Here is a 23,478-nt window from a genome sequence, read left to right on the forward strand (position 1 = left end):
CAGAATGTTGTAAGTGAAACACAACTCATAACGTAAGACTGTTAGAAATACTCCTCGTATTGGTCAGAGTCATCCCAGTCATCGTCATTGCCGACAGCAATATCCACAACTTCGTGATTGGGTAGCAATTCTAATCCCCTCTTTCCTATTGTCACCAGTACAGTTTCTTCATCCTTAACTTGTCCACTTAGTAGCATTATTGCCAATTGGCCTAATAACTCATTTTCAATAATGTTATTGAGACTTTTGGCGCCTAACTTTTTGGAGCAGCCCCTTTGATACAAATAATGCAAAGCACTTTCATCTAAATCTATCCCTAAGGATTTCCCGAAACCATACATTGAAAATCTTCTCTGAACTTGATTCAAGTTGAGCTTGACTATCTTAGAAATGGATTCTTCTGATAGCGATTGGAACAAAGCAGTACAATGGACAAGGTCTGCAAAATCCTTTCCAAAACATTTAAAGACTTCATCATTCACAATCTTGTCTACTGCTTGTACCAGCCCAGAAGAAGCAATATAGTCGGAGCCAATCGCTGACTTCAATATGACTATATTGTTGCTGCATTTGAAGACTTTGCCGTTACCGGCAGTCACTTGTCCTTCCTTAACGATGTTAAGAAATATATCCAAAACTTCAGGAGAAGCTAACTCAGCTTCATCAAGAAGTATTATTGAATGTGGTTTTGTCTTTAAAGCTCTTCCCAAGATTCCATCCTCTCCAGGAGCACTAGTTCCTATAAGTCTAGCTACCGATACATCATTGTTCAACATGCTACAATTGAGTCTAATTAAAGCTCTCTCGTCAGAATACAAATAATTAGCTATTTGTCTGGCCAACTCAGTCTTTCCTGATCCAGGAGATCCTAAAAATAACAACAAGGACCTCAAATGGGGAGTTGAGTCAGCAAAACAGCTTCTAAGGGCAGCTGCAACCGCTTTTATTGCAGCCGGCTGGTCCACCACCCGTGAAGACAATTGTTCCTCCAAATTGTCTAAATTTGGAGCCTTTCCCTTCATTACGTACTTGTATTCTCTATTCTCGTGTTGGGATTTTGCAATGATAAATCTCCTCCCATTACAACGCAATTAAAGGAAGATATAATGCATTAAATCATAAAGGTGATCTCCCCACATTATAAAAATACTTTACATGCAGTGATGTCAAAAGTATAATAAATATTCGACATTATTTGCGACAAAGTATCTTTGCTACCCCATCACTCACGTGGAAATTCACGTGACTGATAACTCCATTTGAAAAATTCTTCCCTTGTAGATTATTACTCATCTCTCGATTGATAAAAATTTATAAAAGGCACCATTCTCTACTGATATTATCATTAGCTATACTTAAGAAACACTAACGAAATGGCTACTAGAACACAATTCGAAAACTCCAACGAAGTTGGTGTCTTTTCCAAATTAACCAACTCATACAACTTGGTTGCCGTGGGTGGATCTGAGAACTTCTACTCTGCTTTTGAAGCTGAATTAGGAGATGTTATCCCTATTGTCCACACCACCATTGCTGGTACCCGTATTGTCGGTAGAATGACTGCTGGTAACAGACGTGGTTTGTTGGTTCCAACCCAGACCACTGACCAAGAATTAATGCATTTGAGAAACTCATTACCAGACTCCGTCAAAATTCAGAGAGTCGAAGAAAGATTATCTGCTTTAGGTAACGTCATCTGTTGTAACGATTATGTGGCGTTAGTGCATCCAGATATCGAGAGAGAGACTGAAGAATTAATTGCAGATGTCTTAGGTGTTGAAGTTTTCCGTCAGACCATTGCCGGTAACGTGTTGGTTGGATCTTACTGTTCCTTGTCTAACCAAGGTGGTATTGTTCATCCCCTGACCTCCATCCAAGACCAAGAAGAATTATCGTCATTATTACAGGTTCCCTTAGTAGCAGGTACTGTTAACAGAGGTTCTGCTGTCGTAGGTGCCGGTATGGTTGTTAATGATTGGTTGGCCGTCACTGGTTTGGACACCACTGCTCCTGAATTGTCCGTTATTGAGTCGATCTTCAGATTGCAAGACGCTCAACCAGAGTCTATCTCTGGTAACTTGAGAGATACCTTGATTGAGACTTACTCGTAAGTTTCTTTGAGCATATCACCAGCGCACCGTTAAGGTCGTAATCTCAGTAGCATCCTTGTGCCACCTGGACTTTCCATAATGCGAGACAAGTGAGTTGGAAGAGTAATCCGTAGACTGGGGAGTATTCGCCTTAGGCTATGTTGTCATAATGGCAGCACTTCATTTCTGCATAATTCTATGGTGGGTTAAAAAGGATTTGTATATCTTTAATTGCATTCAGTTTGTGTGGCCATTAGCCCCACAAGCTTTTCTATGTAGTAACAAGACGGCGTCTTGACTCTGTATATTAGCACAAATAACATATAATTTGGGAAAGTTTGTCTTCATAATTGTAGTTTGTTACAGCATATCTGAAATTATTGAAATAAGGATATACCAATGTTGTTTCATTCATAGTATTTGAATACTTCGTTCACATGCGAAAGTTTTCATTCTATTAACATAAACTTCAACAGTGAAGAAACTCAGGATCAGTAACACAAGCAACTTCGATATTACGTCTGTTAAGAGTTTGGTAGTCTTCGATATCCTCCCATTCTCCCACATCCATCCATGCAAGTCTGCCACCAGTATAGCTATAATCACCTCTCACTTTAATCATTCTTTGCTTGATATTACCGAGTGTGACGGATTCAGCGATAATTTGAAACTGTAAAGTCTTTCCACCGTCAACAGTACATGAAAGAGAACCTCCAATTCCTCCAGCAACAGAAAGGTCAAGCTGGGCAGATGGCTTGATACTAAAAATTTGGGCAAAGCCTACTTTGACATTTGCTCCAGTGGCTGCTTCGATGTACCAACCAGTGGTGTATATAGAAGGAGAAGAGGACTCATTGATACGACACGTTCCAACAGGAAGAGAGTTAGTTACTTCGTATCTAATATCAACATCCTTGAAACTAAACTCACAGAAAACATTCTTTCCGCCCTTAGCATTTAAATCGTACTTCTTGTTCTTTTCAAAGATAGGAATATAGTTCTGTGCCATGGCATTCTCAGCCAAGGCATCATTCGTAATAACAGAGTTAGTGTCAACAACCTTAATTACGCCATATCTCAACAAGTCCAAGGCAGTTACATCTTTGAAAGATTGAACTGTCTTTACTTGTCCTCTTACGTCGTTGTACGTTTTAAACAAAACATTGTAAGAGTATTCCTTAATCCTTGGACTGATACGAAAGAGGGCTTCAGAGCTTTGGAAATGCAAGAAAGCAGCGATAAGAATTAAGGTGAAACGCATTTGAAGTCACTAATGCGTAAATAGAAAAGAAATAAAGTACTCTTCAAATTTAGAGAGAGAGAAGTAGCCATCAATTTATAGTAATCATAACTTTATGATATGCTATGATGAGGTATCATTTATTAGTATGCCACTCACTCGTGCAACTCACATATGGACGCAATATACCAGTGTTTTTAATTTATTTTTTCCTTTTTGGATCCCAAAAAGCATACCAGAGCTCTTCCGAGTATAACAATAAACCCAACATATTTCCATCATATCAAGTTTCGATGCCATAAAATACCCCCTACCCCTACCACACACTACAATTCACCTGATGCCTCAGAATAACAGGCTGCAAAAACCATCACTCTTTTCCCTTCCAACAGCTGCGAAACAAAAATGTCTCGTTTGTTCTCTCCAGAAAATCAGCTGCAAATAGACATTACGACATAACCTCAAACCCCACCAGCCTTCAAACACATGCAGGAATTTTCACTGTCGCTAATAATGGTGAATCTTATGATAATGGTAAGTTGAAATTGGATCTTTACTTCAAATAAGTTCTAGTAATTCTTTCTGCTTCTTAGTTCTGTACAACCACTCGAGCTAGTCCCGATTGCCAGGAAAGTGTCCAATCGAAACTTTCAGCAATGGACTATATCGGAATTCCCCGCGGTTCCATTCGTGGTGAAGCTCTTAAGCGCCTAGCTAAGCTCACAGTAGAACATGCTCCTTCGGTGCTTCCAGACCCAAAGGTCACTGCCAAGAGGGACCAGTTGGACGTACTTCTTTCACTTGCTTCGAAGGAAGAAACTGTCGACAAGGAACTTTCTCTGGTTCCAATTTCTCCAAAGGAATACGAGGTGTTGATTGCTCTAGCCGATTCCACGTCGTTCGCTGCCAAGTTTCCTCCTCAAGTCAAATTGCTTCTCCAAAAGTTCAGGGTATATCTCTTAGAGCTTCCTAACCAGAAGTTTAATCACCATGTTGTTGTATCGAACTATGAATCTCCTCCTTGGGCCATTTTAGCAGAGAAATTGACTACTGCGTTGATTAATATCGCGTACAAATTCGATAAGAAGTACATGGATGATGTTCTCAACATTTTCTACGAGTTCAATGAAAAGTTCTTTCTCTTCGATGCTCCAGAAATCTCCAACTATTTTACTTTATTAGGATACATCGAAGCTTTAATCAAGAACTCGTCTATTTTGACTGAATCAGCAAAAGCTTTCAAGATCTTCCTTACTGTTGACACTTGTATCGACACTTTTGACTTCTTGAACGACGTTGAGTGGTATTCCAATGCAATCTTCAAAGAATCAAATGACTATTCAATGTTGTTGGATAGAGAGTACATTGTGGACTTTTCACCTGTTCTCTACTTAGAGAAACTCAGTAGGTTGATGGCATCCATCTTAAATTCCATTGTAGGTAACAAAGATAAGCCATTGTTAGAGTATGTTCTTGATAAGGTATCAAGCAAGTATGCTAATACAGGATCAGAGCGTGTTCCTACGGATCGTGAATTGACAATTGAGAATTTAGACATTTCTGAGGCTCATATGGACTTTATTAAGACATTGTCATCAATTGCTACACATAAGATGGAGTTCTTAGACAGAGGTGAGACTTACATTGTCTACTCTACTTATAAGCGCTTGAAACTTGGTTACTTAGCCAAGGCACATAACATTGAAGTTATTAGCTGCGGAATGTTCACTGACAATGTTGACCTTAAGAGTGCTAAACGGTTCTTCAAAACGTGTTTGCAAATTAAGGAAGTGATGTTGGACCCTGACTTGGGTTTAGCAGCTCTCCAATTGGGCTCCCTCTTGGTTTTTAAGGATGAAAGTGTGGGAACTTTCTTGACAAGGGCCTTCACTTCACTAGTTGCTAACCCCAAGCTCAATGCCGAATATTGTGTGGAAGCTTCGAAATGTGTAGGCTTAGCATCAAAGATATTGTCACAGGATGCTTTGATTACCACCATTTATGCCTTAACAAATTTACTATTTGTCGGAAACGATGGTTTGCAATTGCAAAGTAGGAATTCTGTAAGAAGAACCAATGTGCCATTTGGACGTGGATTTGAAGCATTCGCCCCTAGAGACAATAACAATTTGTCGAGAAGAGCATCCATGACTTCCGTTCCAACTAACGGGAGCAGAACAAATCTCTCGAACCGTAGTATTGCTGGAGAGTATGATGAACATGATTATCTCAAGGTGTGCGAAAACGCTGTTACTTCAATCATTGAGATTTCTCAAGCATGTAACGATGAGACAGTACCAACTTTAGCCGTCACTATTTTGTCACAGAAGATCGCCAAATTAGACACTCCCATTGGCGGGCTTTTACTCAGGGGCCTTTCTGCCTGTGCTCCTTTCTTACCAGAGCGTGAATTCACTATCTTGCTGAAGTTGTTGAATAGATTATCACTTGATGCTTTCGAGGCCAAAAATAATTATTTATTATCCAATTTAATTACTACTAGAGTTGACCTTTCCCACAAGTTGAGTAAGGACAATCCTTTGTTCAGTGTCTATTTGAAAGAGATGCTTCAAGCAATCATTAGTAAAGGAGACGTTCATGTTTTAGAGCATCACAGATCTCACAATGAAATTAGTGAAATTGGTGAGCAGATTGCTATTTACTTGAAACCATTGGCAGAATTGCTTCCAAACGTTAACAAGGGTGAGAGTCCACTTGAAATCAAGGACACAGAGACTATTAACCTCTTCCGCAACATCTGGTTCAATATGGTCGTACATGGCTATTCTATCAACTCGAAGAATGCTAAGGAACATTATGAAGACTTGTTAAGAATTGCCTATAACACCCCTCCATTAGCGTCAGAGTTATCTTGGGATAGGACCGAAACTTCTTTGGAATTGAATACCGTGTTGAGAAGAGGCTCTTCGAACCACAATGTCAAGGACCATAGAACTATCATTGGAGACATTTTTGAGGTCCACAGAACCTTATCTTATCCTAAGTTGATGTTCTTGTCCGCAACTGTATTCGTGGAGTCCCTTAGAGTGAAGTCAGGTGACTGTTCTACTATTTTACACTACTATTCAGATCCTTCGGTAAAGACAAGTGGTGTAGACAAGTATATCGGCTTCATTGCGTTCAAGATCGTGAAAGACTATGTTTACTTAGTTAGCTGCGGAGCAAACAAGCAGTTCACATCTGCTCATATTGCTCAGCAGTTAACTAATATGCTAGTTTTGTGTAGTCATAGATTGGAGGAATTACAGGATGCTGCTTTGCAATGTTGTGATTTGTTGATCAACAAAGTGCCATCGTCATTGTGTCACCACAAGAGTTTATTTGCCTTATTTGATATTTTGACTTTACTATTCGACAGTATAATTGATGCCGAGACTCATCAATATGAGCCAACAACATCATATCGCGCTAAGAGAACAGGAATTCACTTGCTGTTGTCGGACTCGTATAAGTGGAGAAATGAGACTTTCGACCGCTTCCACGAAAAGTCAAAGCATTGGGTCAAGTTAATCTTGCTTAAAAGCACGGTCGATGTTAAGAGTTTAATCCAATCCTACGTATCTGAAGTTGACCGCTTTCAAAGCAATAAGAGAATTGACTTCGGTGTATCCTTCGCACTCGAAATGGCAGGCAGTGTCTTGGCCAATGACAGGGAGTTATCTAACATCTCTCGCTATCCTGTTGGTAATTTGAACACGTTACCTACTTTAGTTTCACAATTGAGTTGGAGAAGCAAATTTGTATCCGAGTTGGTTGACAAACTTCCAAACAACGGATCTATTTTGGATTCCGACGAAACTCTTGTCAGTATCAGAGTAAAAGTTGTCGAGCTTCGTTTCAAGGCTTCTGATAAAACCAATCACATTGAGAATGATGAGGTCATTGACCTTGTTAGTGAGATTGCTGGATTTACATTGATCACAGAAGATAACCTGGCCGAGTTGGTTAGATATTTGGTAGAAGTGCCATTTGAATTCTTCGAGCCAAGCATTATGGATGCAGCTATCGGTATATGGTTTGCCGTAATGAAAGACAGACCCAATTTGTCAATGTTGTTATTAAGTGAAATTGCAAAGAAATGGGAGACCACCATTCAGTTAAAGAAGGGTGTTTTCTCACGCGAGAATGACATCACAGCTCCGGAGTTCGATAGAATGGAATACAGCCCAAGTGACAGAAAGACTGTAAATCGTACCGCTTTCAAGACAAGTAGAAGTTTTGAACCTCATTTGCAAATTATTGCTTTGTTTTCTTCGAATTTCGAAGCTACCTTAAACCAAAGTGATCATTTATTGAAGTTGTTCACTCAATTCGTTGAAGTTGGATTAAAGAACCTTTCCACAGCCAGTTTGCATCCCTTTGCTCGTATGGTTAGAAGCGAATTGATTAGATTTGCTTTTGATGTTTTGAACTATCACCAGAAGTTGGGTTCTAGAAGTCTGGTTAATTTGACAAGATTGATTTTGAATGGTACGTTATCCTGGTTTGAGCAAAGATCAATTTACCCATTTGGTGGAAACATTCTTAAATTCAAGGCTGATTATGGGTTATTGAAGGAGATTGCCCGCTTAGTAAACAATACTTCCACGTACCGTCTGGAAGAATTAGAGTCGAAGAAGACCCTTTTGTTGTTCTTCTTAGACGATGAGATATCCAAGATATCTATTTGGCTAGATCCTTTAAATCCACAGGAGACGAGAGGAGCTTACATTTCTCACACTCTCAGCGCAAACAATATTACGAAGGCGTACAAGTTCGACCCAATATTGGCTGTCAACTTAGCCTTGAGATACAAAGTCAAGAGCTTGGATGAGACTTTACAGAATTTAATTATCAAGAATCCCTTGCCAGCTGTTGGATATGCAGATGCTGTCCAATTCTTTATTGGTCTTAATGCTGGCACTAATATGCCTTCCCACCATTTGTTGTTCTGGGAACCTCTTTCTCCAATTGATGCGATTACTTTGTTTTTACCACCATTTGGAAACAACCCATTCATCTTACAGTACACCATGAGATCTTTGGAGCACCATGATGTCAACTTGACATTCTTTTATGTTCCTCAAATTGTTCAAAGTGTCCGTTATGATCAAACTGGATATGTTGAGAGATTTATCGTAGAGACAGCAAAGGTATCACAATTGTTTGCCCACCAGATTATTTGGAACATGAAAGCTAATAGTTTCAAAGACGAAGATTCCACCGAGCCAGATGCAATCAAGCCTGCGCTTGACAGAATTCAAAAGCTGATGTTAAGTGCATTTAGTCAGGAAGATTTACAGTTCTACGAGAAAGAGTTTGGATTTTTCAATGAAGTAACTAGTATTTCAGGTAAGTTGAAGCCATACATCAAAAAGACTAAAGCAGAGAAAAAAGAAAAGATTGATGAAGAGATGTACAAGATTGAGGTCAAGCCAGGTGTTTACTTGCCAAGTAATCCAGACGGTGTAGTTGTTGATATTAATCGTAAATCGGGTAAGCCATTGCAATCGCACGCAAAGGCACCATTCATGGCTTCATTCAAGATCAAGAAAGACCTTGTTGAAGTCGATGACCTTGGGGAGGTTACCAAAACTACTATCGAGAAGTGGCAAGGTGCGATTTTCAAGGTCGGTGACGATTGTCGTCAAGATGTTCTTGCATTACAATTGATTTCCGTCTTCAGAACAATTTGGAGTGATGCTGGTTTAGACTTATATGTTTTCCCGTACAGAGTTACTGCAACCGCTCCCGGATGTGGTGTTATTGATGTTTTGCCTAATTCCACTTCTCGTGATATGTTAGGAAGAGAGGCAGTTAATGGATTATATGAATACTTTACTACCAAATTTGGACCGGAAACATCTCCTGAATTCCAAACTGCTCGTAACAACTTAATTAAGTCGTTGGCTGCTTACTCAATTATTTCATTCCTTTTACAATTTAAGGACAGACATAACGGTAACATTATGTATGACGACCAAGGTCATATTTTACATATTGATTTTGGTTTCTGTTTTGATATTGTTCCAGGTGGAGTCAAGTTTGAAGTTGCTCCTTTCAAGTTGACCCACGAAATGATTATGGTGTTGGGAGGTGGAGTTGATACTCAAGCATTTAAGTGGTTTGAAGAGTTATGTGTTAAGGGTTACTTGGCATGTCGTCCATACATGGAGACTATTGTCAGATGTGTAAACCCTATGTTAGAGAGTGGCTTACCATGTTTCAAGGAAGCTACTATTAAGAAATTGCGTGGCAGATTCGTCCCAGGTAAATCTGAGAAGGAAGCCAGTTTATTCTTTAGAGGTTTAATTAAAAAGTCGATGGAAAGTTTCTATACCAAGGGTTACGACGAGTTCCAAAGACTTACCAACGGTATTCCATATTAGTTTATTGTTTTCTACTGAATTTAAGATTTTAATGTACGATTTAATTTGCAAACAGGTGAATGAAAAAGGCTATAATGACTTTGATGAAGAAGATGTCTTAGTAGCAATGCAAATGAGAGTGGATAATTTGCGGCTATCCTGTCTTCCTCCTAGAAAATTATCTAATTAGTGATGTATAAAGTAAATGAACGAGGTTGAGGGCGTTGTTAAGTGAAACATTTCACATTCCCAGTCTAAGCAGCGTTAAATTTTTTGCACCCACGCCGCTGCTTTCATCAAATCGACTTAGGCTGTAAAGAATTCTCCACTTCTTCGCTTTTTTTACGAGATGAGACCACTTCTACCATGGGGTGCTCATACTGATAAGGAGCTCTTATCGACTAGTATCATTGCACTTGCCAAAAGATGCCAAAGCATGCCAAAGCATGCCAAAGCACCCCATATGTCGCTCTCATCTAGATGCTGCAACTACGTCACCATCAGTGTCATTTCCACACGCTATCGAAAGACTTTCCTATTACGTCATCAGCAGAGCGTGTTCGCTCACACGTTGTTTTTCCTGAGTGGTCTTCTTAGGCATAATAAATTCATTTCAGATTTTGAGTGAATGTCATTTCTTGCTACCCCTAGTAATGTCGTCGCTGCCCATGTCACCTTGCTTCACGAATTTCTCGCGTTGAAGTTGTTAGTTGGTGGTTTCTTGATTTCTTGGTTTCTTGCCCTTCTAATTTATTTTCTGCGCTGCTGCGGTTTCTTTTGCTCACCAATCAAAGCACAAGAAACGAACTAAAAGGGTAACCGGTACCCACCAGAATAGCCTTCCAAGCTATGTTCATGGCATCTTTAGGAAACAAGCTAAGGAAATACTAGGACTACTTTGTAGTATCTTAAAAGTCGCAAATTTGCATCTCTTCCCCAATGATCGCAAACCGTACCTGGAAGACCCTAATCCTCCCAGTTTGCGGCTCCCCATCGTTCAAATGCACACTTTATGCCCGTGGTCCATAGCCTAAAAACCTTACCCAGCCCCACCCTCATCTCGCATCACACCTTCCAGAATCGTTTGTAGATCCTCTTTTCCTATACAGACCCGTTCTCTTACCCCCAAGATCCCCGAGCCCCAACAGACGACGTATTCCGGTGTGCGCACGACTGTTGTTTTGATCCGGTGCTATTTTTAGGGAGAACAACTGGTAATATCTTCTCTCTCTCTCTCTCTCTCTACTTCCCTGGCTGAGCTTTACGACAACGACATAACCATACACCACAAACCACTGAACACAACAGAAACTCTGCAGTTACGTCATATAAATAGATCCTAACTACCAAGCCGCATAGTTAACCATCGGGGATTTTTCCGAGTCTATATATTATTTATTATTGATTGTCGCCTGTTGAGCTTTTCCTTTGTCTCTCTCTCTCTCACTCTTCTCTCACTCACTGTCGTTTCTCCCTCAGTACTGTCCTCTTCCGTCACTGTTTCTCACCTGAACAGATCACGAAAAGCCAGCGTTGAGATTACTGTTGTCGCTAGCCGCTGAAATATTATAGTTCCACTTATATACTAGTTGTCACGTAAATTTGTATAAAAACTCGGATCTGCACTGTGTATTTATATCCTGGTACCTGCCTTGCACATCTGTCCCCAGTGTTGTTCACCCGAGTTGGATCATCACCTCCATTACCTACCACTTAAGTTCGTACTACTTCGCCCTAGCATTACCCCTGCACTAACTCATCGATCGCTTCAACACATTTGCAAAAAAACACACATATCACATATAAAAACTACCAGATACTGATCTAGTCATATATTACATATAATATCGGCCTCAGGATGCGTTTGAACGTCTTCTTCCCCCTTATAGCCATTCTATCGCTATTTTACTCGGTATCAGCGACGTCTGTCCTTAGAACATCGTCCCTTCTCACATGTATGGATAACTCCCAGTTCACAGCCTCGTTCTTCGATGTGAGATACTACCCTCATAACTCGTCAATCTACTTCCAGGTCACTGCTCTTTCTTCAATCCAATCCAAAAAGGTTGGTGTCCAAGTGCTGTTGATCGCCTACGGTCTCAACATTCTTAACAGAAATGTTTCGTTATGTGACGTGGGCTACCCTGAGATTTGTCCTCTTACTGCGGGACATTTGGATCTTACTTCCAATGGTCTTGCAAAAGACAAGACTACTATCTCCAAGTCTATCACCGGTCAAATTCCTGGTGTAGCTTTCACCATTCCAGATTTGGATGCCAGAGTCAGAGTGACTATTTATGACCTTGAAGATTTCACCCAGTACGCATGTGTGGAAGCCGTGATCACCAATGGCAAGACCGTTCAAACCAAGTATGCTTCTTGGCCTATTGCGGCCATCGCTGGTCTTGGTGTCGTCACGTCAGGTGTCATTTCGGTAATTGGCCATTCCAATACCGCTGCCCACATTGCCTCGAACTCTATGTCTCTTTTCATTTACTTCCAATCTTTGGCCATCACCGCTATGATGGCTGTCGCCAAAGTGCCTCCTATTGCTGCAGCTTGGGCCCAAAATTTCCAGTGGTCCTTGGGTATTGTTCGTGTTGGATTCGTCCAAAACATTGCCAACTGGTACGTTCAGGCTACTGGTGGTAAACCAACCGATATTTTACGTTCGGCCTATCTCTCCATCTCTGTTCAGAAGAGAAAATTGTTTAAGAGATCAGCCGAGTCTGCTCTCAGTTGGTTGCACTGGACTGCTGCCAATGAGAACAGCATCAGCCATCTTAGCAAAAGAGCTTCTATCACTCTTGATTCCGATGATTTTGGTTACTCGGATTCCCTTAACTCGACTCTTTACTCCGTGAACGAGAAGGACCCAGATCTTTCTCTGAAGATTTTAATTCTTAGAGGTATTCAAAGAGTGGCCTACTTAGCAAGAATCGAAATTACTGACTTGTTCATGACCGGTATCATTTTCCTCCTCTTCTTCGCATTCGTCATGGTTGTTTGTCTTATGTTGTTTAAGGCTATCATTGAGATCTTGATTAGATCCAAACTTATGAATGAAGGAAAATTCAATGAGTACAGGCAGCAGTGGTCACTTATTGTAAAGGGTGCTCTTTACAGACTTTTGATCTTAGCTTTCCCACAAATTGCCGTCTTGTGTCTCTGGCAATTGACTGCCCGTGATTCTGGAGGAACTACAACAGTCGCTGCTTTCTTATTTATTTTCGCCTTAGTGTTACTTTTCCAAGCCGCCGTCAGAGTTGTTTTATTCGGGCGTCGTTCTGTCAAGCAATTCAAGAATCCAGCATATTTATTATTCGGAGATGGTGCTTTCCTCAACAAATTTGGATTCCTTTACGTTCAATTCCGTGCTGATTGCTATTACTTCATCTTTTTCTCACTTGTTTACATTTTGGCAAAGTCTTTATTCGTTGCTGTTCTCCAGACCCATGGAAAGATCCAATCCGTTATTGTCTTCGCCATTGAGTTGATATATTGTGTTGCAGTTTGCTGGATTCGTCCATTCATGGACAAGAGAACTAATGCGTTCAATATCACTATCGCAGTGATTAACACCATCAATGCACTCTTCTTTATGTTTTTCTCCTTCATTTTTAGACAACCACATGTGGTTGCATCTGTTATGGGAGTTGTTTATTTTGTGTTGAATGCCGCATTTGCCTTGTTCTTGCTTATCTTCACAATTGTGACCTGTATTCTTGCATTGCTTTACAAGAATCCAGACACTAGGTACCAACCTATGAAGGATGACAGAGTGTCGTTTTTGCCTCGTTTCGACAACCCTAAGCAGGGTCCAAATAACGGAGAAGATGATATGGAGCTTATGGCCCTTGGTGCTACTGCCATGAAGGGACATGAACATGGTGGAAAACCAGCCAATTTATACGACGAGGATGACTCAATGTATGATGAAGACTCTGTCTACCCTCAACACAACAATAACAAGAGTCAATCCAACTCCAACTTGGATTCCAAGCGTGACTCATTTTTGGAAACAATGGAGCCAACAGAGCCGGGTTCTACTATTGTAGGTAATCCAGGCGTTATCTCTGGATATGGCCATAGCGCTTATCAGGGTGGATCATCAAGCAGAGGGCCACCAGTTAACCCATACACACAATCAACTTCGTACAGCAATCAGGGTAGCGGCTTTTATTGAGCGGTTTACATTGTTAACAATGAGACCCAAAAAATTGATACTACTTCTCTCTGTAGAGTCAATCCGTTTGCATCATATAAGAGATCAGATTTTACTTCTTTTGCAACCATTTTTATGTACTTTAGTTATACTCTCTATATGTCGAATAGATTATATTTGTTTTTGATTGTTAAAAAAGCTGTACTTTTATTAGTTCTATATCTATATAGTCACACTTGCCTCGCAGAAATTAGTCTTGCCGAAGATGCTGAAGTGAAATATGTTATACCAAGTAATTGGAGTGCATTCTTGGTCAATTTCATCATCGTCACGCTTAGCGATTGCCGAGTCTTTCGAATCGATTTGCATATCGAAAACAACTTGACTATAATGCTGATTTCTAGGTGATTTAGGAATAGACTCATCGAGCCTTATAAGCGAGAGAGGTAACACCAAGCCACCAATTACTTCATGGCTATCTAAATTAGCTTCTTCTATCTCGAAGAAAGTTGACCGCTTGACTTTCGAGTTAGTGAGGATTTCCTCCGGATCCATATAACGATATGCATCTCTTGACCCCTCAGAAAGAGCTTCGGAATCTTCTTCTTCCTCTTCCCAATCATCGTCTGCTACTGTTGGTTGCCGTGAACTCTCTCCGAATCTGTCTGCCTTGTTTAGAAGTCGTTGCTTTGTTTCCTTCCACCAATTGGTCTTAATCTCACCAAAGCTTGCCATGAGTTCGTCCTTTTTGTCTAACATTTCGTCAACCTTTGAATCGAATCTTTCATCATAATTTTCTATAACGGGTTTAGGATCGGTCGCCAATTCATATGTAACATCATTGAATCTTTCTGCTATTGAAGATGCTTTGTCATGCACTTGCTTCAATGCTTGGGGTTCGACTCCTGTTTCATCTTGAATTTCTAGCCCTTCATCATTTTTCAAAAACTTCCCTATATCAAAGAACGCAGGAAAAATAAACAATGATTTCTTGCTCTTATCTCCTATTCTTAAGCAATAACTATCCTCTAACAATTCATTGTTAGATGTGCAAAATACCGAGTAAATTAACGTGTCGTAGTTCACCTTATTGATCCACTTTGAAGCGAAAGAATCAAAGAAAGATGAAATAGATATTCCAGAACCACCGCTTGTAGGTAGGTAGTTTTTGATGGATTTAATAGTCCCTAATGCTCCTTCTTGGAGCTTGTTGTTCCCCTGGTTAAACATGAACACCAATAGCGGTTTGCTCTCGCTTATACACTTTCTGAAGATGGGAAGCTGCAGTGAGCTGGCTCTTAGTAAACTGTTTAAGTAAGCTGAGTCTTCAGCCCAGGTTGCATTCTTAATATAGCTGGTCGGAACTACAAGTAATAGTCGACTAAATTTACGAGCTCAGGTAGATTGAATGGAGGCGAGTTATCGATAAATTTGGCAAAATTATGATGCAATCTTTTGGGTATACTCAATGGCTTCGTCGTATTAAAGATGAACAAGTTTTTTGTGCCTTCAGGAATCACCAAATTATCATGGAAGAATTCACGGTTGATAGTTAAATTGTAGAGATTACCTGTTTCCACCAATGAATTCAACCCCATTGAGTTGAGTACTTTTGATGTCAAGAGATGCCTTGGTACGACTACTAGATTGTCACCATCATCTGAATTCTGCACTTCTGTGACGTTGGTAGTTGAAGAACTGGGCAGTGAAGAACGAAATGGCGCCATTAACGAACGTAATTCTAACTCTATCTTTATCTTAGATTCACGGAGCTCTTGTAACTTCAGCATGCCTAGCTCCTCAGGAATTTTCAAACGAAGGCACTGAACTAGTGCCCAAATCGTTAGGAACAAAACTTGAGTCCTCATTGATACCCGCTATTAGTTCTCTATTAGTGTTTAAAATTGGTTCAAAACCATTAATCTCTAATTTTATGCTGTGTAATTGTGACAGTTGCGAAAACCTGATCCCAATATTTGCCGCCAACCTCTTATGAAAATTAGAAAGTGTAGACGATTATCTTATTCTTACCCCGATGCTTGTCTCTTTGCCATTGATCAGTAAGCTCGTACATTTCTCCAGTTTCCGTCAAATAGTACTCTTTCAATGGTTCTCCCGTTTCAGAGTTCAATAATTTTGATTCGTGGAGAGTATCTGAAGATTTATTGAAATCCTGGTTCAACCCGCGGTTGCTGAAATCGAAATTGATATCATTCAACAAGTTCAATCTTGAAATATAGAGAGTAGTCAAAAACACAACCAAATTGCTGAACCAAATGAAGGCCGATATAATTATAAATGAGCTGACTGCCTTACGGGTATCGCAAACAGATTTACTTTCACAATTATGGCGTGGTAAAATATATGATACTACTATAATGAACGAGACCACTTTCATTATTGTAGCTGCAAGACAATAGAAGCTTCCGTTTCTCTTTTCGAAGTTGATAGCAGTTGAAATGAATAATAGCGATACAATCAAAGATACGATGCCATCGCCTATGAAATACCTGTAAATTCCCTTTCCAACATTTTTATCGCTTCCCAATAAAATTGAAGAAAGAGTTATTACAATGATAGCAAAGATGACTTCAATTAAATATACAAGAAAGTTTGTTGAAATCGTGTACTGCTTATCCTCGTAACGTGGCCCAAGGACTTTTCCAGGTACTGTTAATAATGGTCTGTTCATTACTCGTTTTACTAAATCCTCTTCAAGCTGCTTTTGCTTAGAGTTAAGACTTTGCAATTCCGAAACGGAGTCTTGTGACACTTTACGGCCCTTTACAAAGGTATTAGTATCCATTACCGGAGGTAAGTTGTTGTCCATTTTGTCATTGAAGGATTTGGGATAGGGAGTAAACTCATTGTCAATGCTTTGTAGTTGTTTTGCATCCTTTTGTGGAACAGGAGGAGGCCGAGTCTTAGGAAGAGATTGCAGAGCTTCTGCAATTTCAAGCAAAGTCTTGTCCGAACTATAGAGATTCTTATCTAGTCGTGACGAATATAGGGGTATTATAGTGTCCAAAGTTAATACGCTTGAGTGGTCTTCAGAAGTCGGTGTAGGGTTTCTAGAACGGTTTCTCGCAGATATACTCTCATAGTCGAATCGCGACAAGTCGCTAACTATTCTAGTTTCGTGTGAACCATACGGTCTGAATGCCAGCATCCTATAATGACTTTAAGTGTCTTCTTCTAGAGTAGAGTTGGAAGTGTACTTAGGTATAAGTAGTTGAAGTAGTCAAGACTTCGATATCGTCAAAAGAAGGTCAAATATATTGGTACCGAAATAGGCAATATGTAAATAGTGGTTGCATAATATGGTAGCGCAAGATTTGATAAATTCTCTAAAATGAAGACCCTCTGATTGATATCTGAAGCAATTAAGCATAGCTCGACATCAGATTTACGTATATGATTATTGGCAATTACCTTTCTTGTAGTACATCCTGCGTTGACTTAAAGAGTTGCTTTCCCTCTTCTACTGGGAAACTGTATAGGGACCTCATGAGTCAACGTAATAATTGAATGGTTCTAGTCGGGATCGGCTGCTCAACGCTGCCCTCAAAGAATTAATGACACCATACGACTGTATTAGCAATCACCTCTTCATCCTCCCTTTTATTGGTCCAACGAGAACTGAGCAAATTTGAAGTTGATATTTACGACACTCTATGTTTAGAAATAGGCAATGCACTGTGGAGTGGTTGGTAGCATTGAGACTCTGTTCCATTTGTAGTATCCGAGACTCAAGAATAATGCCTAGCGGCCTTAATATTGATCATTCTAACACGTAGTCTGCTGGCAAGGATCAGTTCCACTGCTTAAGATCTATTAGTGGGAATACAAGACCCAGCGTGATACCCAGGGGGCAATTTTCCCATCGTGAAAATAACGTTTCGCTAGCTACAAAAACTTGACATCTTTCATTTCACGACTGTAATGTGCACCTTGTTTCAAGCTGGAATGCTTCTAAATGTAACGGATATTACTCAGGAAGGGGGTACGTCTTCACACCACGATCATAAATCTGTATCCCACCACCACATATGAGATGCGCTCCGGCTTTTCCAGTAAAATATATTCTGGTATGGTTCCACCACATGACAATGGGGAAATCGTACGACTGCAAGTTTTCTCCAGTGCTGCAAGATCTCTCCTAATGCACCTCCATGATGCATTAGCGATTGGTTGCAAAATGCGCAAAGAAAATCTTAGGATCTGAGCATTGTATATAAAGAAATCAAAAAGGATGAGAGTTGGAATCATTTGTATGCAAATGGTTTTTGTATTACTACGATAGAAGTAATTTTTCTATAATTATCATTGAAAGAGTCTGAGATATTCAAGTAGTTTCTGTAAATATGCCTTTAATGCTTCTGTCACTTCTCACATCACTGTCTTGGCCCTTCAAGAGCGATTCAGAGAACAATTCGTCAACATCATCTAGAGTAATGCCTTTAGTTTCTACCCATAAGAATATAATAATCGGAATGAAAATTGCATCATAACAAGCATTGATGATATAAAATTTCCACCCTATGCTATTCATTGCGATTGGTAGGATGAATCCAGCAATCAAACCCCAAGAACTGTTCATCAAATTGAAGGCGACCACACCCGTGCTTCTCAAGATAAATGGACAAAGTTCGGCTGGATATAAAGATGTGAGAGGCGTATATGTGAAAGCATAAAATCCTGTAAAAATAAACATAAATGCCACTGTGCTATATGTTCCACCCCTACTGTGACCGTCACCATACCTCCTAATCAAATTACCTAAAATTATGAATGATACTACCATGCCCGTCAAAGAGATCACTGCCTGTTTTTTTCTTCCTAACTTATCAAAGCAGAGACAGCCAAATATTGCAATAGCCAATGCCCATGAACTCATTGCAATATTAACCCTTAATCGATCTGAATAATTCTTAAATCCCGCTTGCTCTAGTAATATTGATAAATAGTAAGATCCCACAGAGGAACCAGCCATTTCCGTAAGAAATGCTTGGGTCATAAATATCCAGACACGTCTTGCATTCTTCCTTTTTGTTAGTAGCTCACTCCAGGGATTTGACCCAGCAACCAACGCCGCTTCGTATTCCAACTTTATAACTAGTTCATTGCACTCAATATGAGCATCTTGTAAAGTGATATTTTCGATAAGAGCTACTAACTCAGTAGCTTCATCAAGCCTCTCATGTCGTATCAACCATCTGGGAGATTCTGGAATAAATACTAAATTAAGGAATACAATGATTTCTGGTGCTCCCTGAATAATTGACGGCACTCTCCATGACCAGTTTCCAGCTAGATTCCTTGTGGCATATGTGATACCGCTTGCAAACAACGAACCAACCAAAAAGCAACTGAAACTGAGACCCATTAAGAATCCTCTTCTTCTAACAGGTACTAGTTCAGAAACTAATATTACGGAGGCTACATTTCCAACTGAAGTTCCAAATCCTAGTAGAATCCGCCCAACCACAAACATTCCAACGTTTTGAGCGGCACTCTGTAGAACCACACCTGCTATTATTATGAAAATGCTTAGGAAGATTGCATTCTTGCGACCGAATCTATCGGAAACTATCTGAGTGGTGGTAATACAAGCTAGAATTGCCCCAATCCAAATCGATGCAGTATTAAGGCCCATTATTACATTTGTTAGATTAAAGAAAGTCCTATACAGTGGCAAATTTAATATCAGACCGACCATCATAGAATCGAAACCTTATTCATTGTTAGAAGTCCGAATGCTGAGAAATAATGCAAGATCAATACGTACCTAGAATCATGGGGTGAACGATTGTCATAACAAGTACCGAAACAAAGAATAAGAACCTGTTGTCGGGAATGAACGTCGGCATGACACTCTTCATTTCGATTGCTATATTCCTTTGTCTAAAAAATAATGAATGTTCTAACAAAATAATTCCTTATCATGCAACATTTTAATGCAGATCGGTAATGTATGCCTTCAGACAACCCAAGTAATAGAACAATCCAAGCGAAACAAAGGGTCTCCACCTTATCTTTTGGTTTTCTGAGAGGAGATTTCCTTCTTTCCATGTATCACGAGCGCATTTTTGCGATCTCGGTCGAGCTCGTTCGAGAGTTTTTATTCTTCTACCTAAATTGTTCTCAACATAGTCATAAATAAACGACTCTGTATGATCTACAAGAGTGAAGTTCTTGGGGCATATGTTGTAGGGCTTCTGTAAGAGAAGTCTAGCGATCCCCTCAACGCATATCCATACACTGTCGTACATTGCATAGAATTTTCCGGGACCCTTGACGAGACCCTTTTGACGTGAATATTTTTAAAGAGGAATTACAGCGCAATGGAAAAGAAATCAACAATTCAGCTGAAGGGTCCACGAATAACACAAAGAGCTCCAAAATCTTGCTACCAGTGTTGGAAGCGTAGAGTCAAGTGTAACAAGCAGATTCCGTGTGACGTTTGTATTAATAGAGGATTAGGGCATTTATGTCGGCGTGAGAACGTAGTTGTGAAAGGTGTTGTGCTAAATGATCCAGCAGCGCGAGATACTGTTGAGCTTGAACAAGATAATCTTCAATTAAAAAATACAAATGCCATGCTACAAGAGAAAATAAGGATATTGGAACGAGCTCTAATTGATAAAGAAACCCCTCATAGACTTATCAAGTCTAATCATGGTTCGAATCCCATTCAAAAGAAGGAAATTGATATTTATGGGACAGGCGTCCACCTAGCAGTCCGGAATTTAACTAAAGATGATGAATTCAACAAGTCATTTACATATGATTCCATGGAAAAACTAGCCAATTTTGTAACTGAAAAGATTTCTTGTGAATTGATAAGCTTTAATCTTGAGAATTTGTACCAAATACATTCAGCTTTGCACCCATACAAATTTTGGGAGGAACACAAACTTTTCTGGAAGACATCATCGGAAAGGCATTTAACGAGTAAAATCGACAGGTCTACTGATGATTACCTTTGGATGGCAATTTGGTACGCATTGCTAGCTGGCTCCTTATTTACGTTAAGTGATGAACTAGAAATAGGTTTGGGGTTGCGTACTGAGGACTATTTCGAAATGGCTCAAATAGCAACTTTTGCATCTTTAGAGTGTTTGCATAGGGGCCAATTTTTAAGATTTCCTAATATTCGATCTATTCAAACGTTTTGTGTCTTAGCCACCTGCTTCCATGGCTTTGCGGGAGTACATTTGCAGAATGCCTTGTTGAGTTGTATGATCTATATTGCTCGAGCATTGAATTTAGATGACCTTCAAGTGTCACAACAACAGATGAGTTTGTTGGATTTTGAAGTCAGCTGTAGATTGTGGTGGATTTTGGTGATAATTGACTGGCTTGAATGCTTTAATAGAGATAGTATCATTCCTATAAGAGACTTCCAAACTGCTATACCACGCAATATATCGGATAAGGATCTCATCTTGAACATAGCTACCGAATCGACTTCTTATACCAGTATTTCATTCAATAAGTTCATGATTGAGATGTCGAGTATTAAGAGGGATCTCTATTTCGAAAATGAGCTAAAGATCAGCAAACTGACTCTTTCTCATTTGCTTCTTGCCGATTTGAAATTAGATGAACTACAGAAGAAATATATCGAAATAATGAAACCAGATCTCAATTTCAACTCAATGGATTATAGCTTCGATAGGAACCAAGAAAGCAGCAGATTTTGCCGGTTCTTAATGGACATGAAAATATGGCATGAAAGATTAGAAATCAACAGAAGCGTAGTGAATTATGTGACCAACGAAGAGTGGGTCCAAAATTATAGAAACAGATGTTTACAATATGCCTGTAATGTGATAGAACTATTCAGTGATAGGAATTTGCCATTTTTTTATAAAAAATTTTGGTTTGCAAGTGAGCATACCATCAGCGCTTCCATTTTTCTATTAGTGGACATGATCATAACTGAGAGAGTGATGAATCCGAACGACAATAGGATTTTACTTATTCAACAGTATCTGCCACTTCTCCATACATTGAAGCATACACATATGGCTGTCCGTGGGGGACTTAGGATTATTGAAGCATTAATTCGTGTTATTCAAAAGAACGAGTTTGATGTAAATATTGCAGACACAATGGGAATGAGAGAGCTATTTAAAGAATTGAAGCAGGAACCGAGAGTTTATGATTTGTCACAGTCTCAGAAAATTCAAGCATTATTCCAGCCCTTGCAGGATTCCGAGTACAATTTACGAGAGATCTTGCAAGATAATGAATGGGAACAACTTTTGAAATGGTTGCAAACCAACTGCTGATCACTCGTGCGAACTCGTGCGAGGCCGGCTCGCTCGAGTATTTAAGAAGGTCCAAGCAAGGTGTAGCACAGTAGAATTCCAATGAAGTGAAACAGACTGGTAGTTTTCTTAGATATGTAGAACTCCTTTCATATATTGACAATGAATCCCTATTTATTTGATTCGAAGGGGCTTATGAGAAAAACATATAAATAACTGAGATATTTTTTAGAATGCCTTCGAAAAACGACTTCTGGAACAGTTTAGAAACCACTAATCTGCTTGCAACCAAAACCAAATTGATTGATGAAACTACCTCTCGTATTAGCAGTAAGACTTATAATGACTGGAGAGATGATCTCTTCAAAGATGGTTTCGTGGTTGTGAAAGGAGTTTTGAAAAAGTGTAAAGCCAAGGAATATAAAGAAGAGATGTTCAAATATTTGAGTGAGTTTAGCAACAACGAATTTGATATTAACAACAGGGATACCTGGACACAGGAAATATTGCCTGTTCACCATCCTATGAATTTGTACCATTATTATAGCTGCAATCACGAAAAGTTTGTCTGGGACATTAGAAGCGAGAAGCAAGTTATAGATACATTCGCACAAATCTGGGGAACAACCGAATTGTTAGTATCATTCGACGGCTTTAATGTAACTTTTCCGAACAGAAAAGACGTACCAAGACAAAGAGGCTGGCCCCATGTTGATCAATCGCCGCATAAACGAGGTATGCAATGTGTACAGGGTATTGTCAATCTTTCCCATAGTGGAGAAAATGATGGTGGACTAGTTGTTTATAAGAATTCTCATTTGCTTTTTGAACGATTCTTTGACGAAGTCGTCCCTAAAGAGAGATGGAATGATTTTGACTTTTTCAGCATCTCTGAAACAGAGCTTCAATGGTTTTTGGATAATGGCTGTGAAGAAATCAAGGTAAATGCTGAAGAAGGCGACATAATTCTTTGGGATTCTAGAACAGTGCACTGGGGAAAAGAACCAGAACCATCAAGCACAGAGATTAGAAGTTTAGTTTACGTTTGCTACACCCCAAGTATTTTCGCCACAGAAGATTCACTAAAAGCCAAAAAGGTTGCATTCGAGGAATATTTGCCGACTACCCATTGGCCTCATGATAATATAATTGCAACTAGAAATACTCCTTTGCTTCAAAATGGAAACGTTGACCCAAGAAATAGAAATGAACCATTAAGAAAACCAATTCTTAGTGACGTGATATTGAAACTGGCTGGTATTAAACCATATTAAATCCTATTCATAGTTCCCTTTAAATTTGATGAAATCTATTGTTATATATATTTTACTATACCTAA

General features: G+C 39.5%; 11 protein-coding genes across 11 annotated transcripts; 5 read left to right on the forward strand and 6 right to left on the reverse strand. All coding sequences in view use genetic code 12, as the record gives it.

Moving 5' to 3' along the window:
• Nucleotides 1-41: 41 nt before the first annotated feature.
• RJT20DRAFT_99997 (P-loop containing nucleoside triphosphate hydrolase protein) lies at nt 42-1,022 on the reverse strand (the record flags this gene model as incomplete). The annotated part of the gene is made up of 1 exon (XM_064921786.1): nt 42-1,022. One exon carries the CDS (start codon nt 1,020-1,022, stop codon nt 42-44), a length of 981 nt encoding a protein of 326 aa, XP_064771921.1.
• A 296-nt stretch (nt 1,023-1,318) lies between these two features.
• Nucleotides 1,319-2,335, forward strand: RJT20DRAFT_63694 (translation initiation factor 6). The gene has a single exon (XM_064921041.1). It carries the CDS (start codon nt 1,374-1,376, stop codon nt 2,109-2,111), a length of 738 nt encoding a protein of 245 aa, XP_064771922.1. The 5' UTR covers nt 1,319-1,373; the 3' UTR covers nt 2,112-2,335.
• On the reverse strand, nt 2,336-3,431 carry RJT20DRAFT_63693 (uncharacterized protein). The gene has a single exon (XM_064921040.1). The coding sequence runs from the start codon at nt 3,349-3,351 to the stop codon at nt 2,560-2,562; it is 792 nt and encodes a 263-aa protein (XP_064771923.1). The 5' UTR covers nt 3,352-3,431; the 3' UTR covers nt 2,336-2,559.
• Nucleotides 3,432-3,886: 455 nt separating this feature from the next.
• STT4 (1-phosphatidylinositol 4-kinase) lies at nt 3,887-9,883 on the forward strand. Its single transcript, XM_064921042.1, has one exon. It carries the CDS (start codon nt 3,987-3,989, stop codon nt 9,717-9,719), a length of 5,733 nt encoding a protein of 1,910 aa, XP_064771924.1. The 5' UTR covers nt 3,887-3,986; the 3' UTR covers nt 9,720-9,883.
• Nucleotides 9,884-11,556: 1,673 nt separating this feature from the next.
• FLC2 (flavin adenine dinucleotide transporter) lies at nt 11,557-13,884 on the forward strand (the record flags this gene model as incomplete). Its single annotated transcript, XM_064915613.1, has 1 exon — nt 11,557-13,884. The coding sequence occupies one exon, from the start codon at nt 11,557-11,559 to the stop codon at nt 13,882-13,884; it is 2,328 nt and encodes a 775-aa protein (XP_064771925.1).
• Nucleotides 13,885-14,043: 159 nt separating this feature from the next.
• Nucleotides 14,044-15,478, reverse strand: RJT20DRAFT_63710 (uncharacterized protein). The gene has a single exon (XM_064921044.1). It carries the CDS (start codon nt 15,091-15,093, stop codon nt 14,086-14,088), a length of 1,008 nt encoding a protein of 335 aa, XP_064771926.1. The 5' UTR covers nt 15,094-15,478; the 3' UTR covers nt 14,044-14,085.
• On the reverse strand, nt 15,228-15,653 carry RJT20DRAFT_3831 (uncharacterized protein; the record flags this gene model as incomplete). Its single annotated transcript, XM_064919939.1, has 1 exon — nt 15,228-15,653. The coding sequence occupies one exon, from the start codon at nt 15,651-15,653 to the stop codon at nt 15,228-15,230; it is 426 nt and encodes a 141-aa protein (XP_064771927.1).
• On the reverse strand, nt 15,479-17,475 carry RJT20DRAFT_63702 (uncharacterized protein). Its single transcript, XM_064921043.1, has one exon. It carries the CDS (start codon nt 17,030-17,032, stop codon nt 15,863-15,865), a length of 1,170 nt encoding a protein of 389 aa, XP_064771928.1. The 5' UTR covers nt 17,033-17,475; the 3' UTR covers nt 15,479-15,862.
• Nucleotides 17,476-18,135: 660 nt separating this feature from the next.
• RJT20DRAFT_131283 (putative xylose transporter) lies at nt 18,136-19,874 on the reverse strand. Its single transcript, XM_064917971.1, has 2 exons — nt 19,652-19,874; nt 18,136-19,596 (listed from the first exon to the last, which is right to left on the reverse strand). The coding sequence occupies exons 1-2, from the start codon at nt 19,743-19,745 to the stop codon at nt 18,209-18,211; spliced, it is 1,482 nt and encodes a 493-aa protein (XP_064771929.1). The 5' UTR covers nt 19,746-19,874; the 3' UTR covers nt 18,136-18,208.
• A 166-nt stretch (nt 19,875-20,040) lies between these two features.
• On the forward strand, nt 20,041-22,482 carry RJT20DRAFT_63745 (uncharacterized protein). The gene has a single exon (XM_064921045.1). The coding sequence runs from the start codon at nt 20,208-20,210 to the stop codon at nt 22,158-22,160; it is 1,953 nt and encodes a 650-aa protein (XP_064771930.1). The 5' UTR covers nt 20,041-20,207; the 3' UTR covers nt 22,161-22,482.
• On the forward strand, nt 22,267-23,453 carry RJT20DRAFT_63751 (uncharacterized protein). The gene has a single exon (XM_064921046.1). The coding sequence runs from the start codon at nt 22,373-22,375 to the stop codon at nt 23,411-23,413; it is 1,041 nt and encodes a 346-aa protein (XP_064771931.1). The 5' UTR covers nt 22,267-22,372; the 3' UTR covers nt 23,414-23,453.
• Nucleotides 23,454-23,478: the final 25 nt, after the last annotated feature.

This window comes from Scheffersomyces xylosifermentans, assembly GCF_036884685.1.
Source record: "Scheffersomyces xylosifermentans strain CBS 12540 chromosome Unknown RJT20scaffold_8, whole genome shotgun sequence".
Classification (NCBI taxonomy): Eukaryota; Fungi; Ascomycota; class Pichiomycetes; order Serinales; family Debaryomycetaceae; genus Scheffersomyces; species Scheffersomyces xylosifermentans.